Raw genomic sequence first — 1,318 nt, 5'->3', positions numbered from 1 at the left:
ATGGCAGTCTTAAGGGAGAAAGAGCTCTACGCTAATCAAAAGAAGTTTCAATTTGCAAGAGAGAGAGTGGAGTATTTGGGGCATATTATTTCTCAACAAGGTGTTGAGATTGATCCGAAGAAGGTACGGGCAATGTTGGAATGGCCAGTACCTAAGAAAATGAAGGAGGTGCAGGGATTCTTGGGCTTGTCTGGCTACTACCGAAGGTTTGTGCAGAATTATGGTTGTGTAGCAGCGACTTTGACACAAATATTGAAGGGCGGAACGTTTCGATGGACTGAGGATGCCCAGTTGGCTTTTGAGAAGCTCAAAACAACCATGATGATGTTACCAGTGTTGGCACTTCCTGATTTTAATAGACCGTTTAAGGTGGAGACTGATGCATCCGGATATGGCATAGGCGTGGTGTTGGTGCAACAGAAGCGGTCGATCACTTTCTACAGTCACACTTTGTCATTGCAAGATCACACGAAGCTGGTGTATGAGAGGGAATTGTTGGTAGTTGTAATGGTCATGCAGTAGTGGTGTCTTTATTTGTTAGGATGGCATTTTGTTATCAAGACTGATCAGAAGGCTCTGAAATTTCTGTTGGAACAGAGGATGATACAACCACAGTATCAAAAGTGGGTAGCTAAGTTACTTGGTTATGACTTTGAGGTGATATACCGACCAGGATTGGAGAATGGTGTCGCAGATGCCTAATCCAGGGTGAAGATCGAGGCTCAGCTGGCTCAAATATCATCTTCTATTTTGATTGATATAGTTGTGATTTAGAAGGAAGTTGAGCTCGATGAATGGTTACAGATAATTAAAAAGCATGTACCAAAGAAGGAAGATGGCGTGCAGGATTTTTCTATATAGCAGGGTGTGTTGAAGTATAAAGGGAGATTAGTACTCTCTAGCTCCTCTTCTTTGATTCCTACAATCTTGCATACGTATCATGACTCGGTGTTTGGTGGTTATTTCGAATTTTTTAGAAAATACAAGGGAATAGCAAGGGAGTTGTATTGGGAAGGCATGAAAACGACTGTTAAGAGGTATGTGGAGGAATGCATCGTTTGCTAGAAGAATAAGTTGTTAGTACTATCACCAGCCGAATTATTGATGCCATTGCCTATACTTGATGTTGTGTGGGCAGACATTTCAATGGATTTTATTGAAGGCTTACCAAAGGCGAGGGGATATGAAGTGATCTTAGTAGTCATGGATCAATTGAGTAAATATTATCATTTTTTGCCATTGAAGCACCCTTTTAATGCTAGTATTGTAGGTGATACATTTTGTAGAGAAATAGTTAAACTTCGCGGCATGCCAAAGT

General features: G+C 41.0%; 1 protein-coding gene across 1 annotated transcript; it reads left to right on the top strand.

The window, feature by feature from the left end:
* Positions 1-522, top strand: LOC120081067 (uncharacterized mitochondrial protein AtMg00860-like). The gene has a single exon (XM_039035746.1). It carries the CDS (start codon positions 1-3, stop codon positions 520-522), a length of 522 nt encoding a protein of 173 aa, XP_038891674.1.
* The last annotated feature ends 796 nt before the right edge of the window (positions 523-1,318 follow it).

Source organism: Benincasa hispida, chromosome 7, assembly GCF_009727055.1.
Source record: "Benincasa hispida cultivar B227 chromosome 7, ASM972705v1, whole genome shotgun sequence".
Taxonomy (NCBI): domain Eukaryota; kingdom Viridiplantae; phylum Streptophyta; class Magnoliopsida; order Cucurbitales; family Cucurbitaceae; genus Benincasa; species Benincasa hispida.
This window is presented reverse-complemented; position numbering and strand designations above follow the sequence as displayed.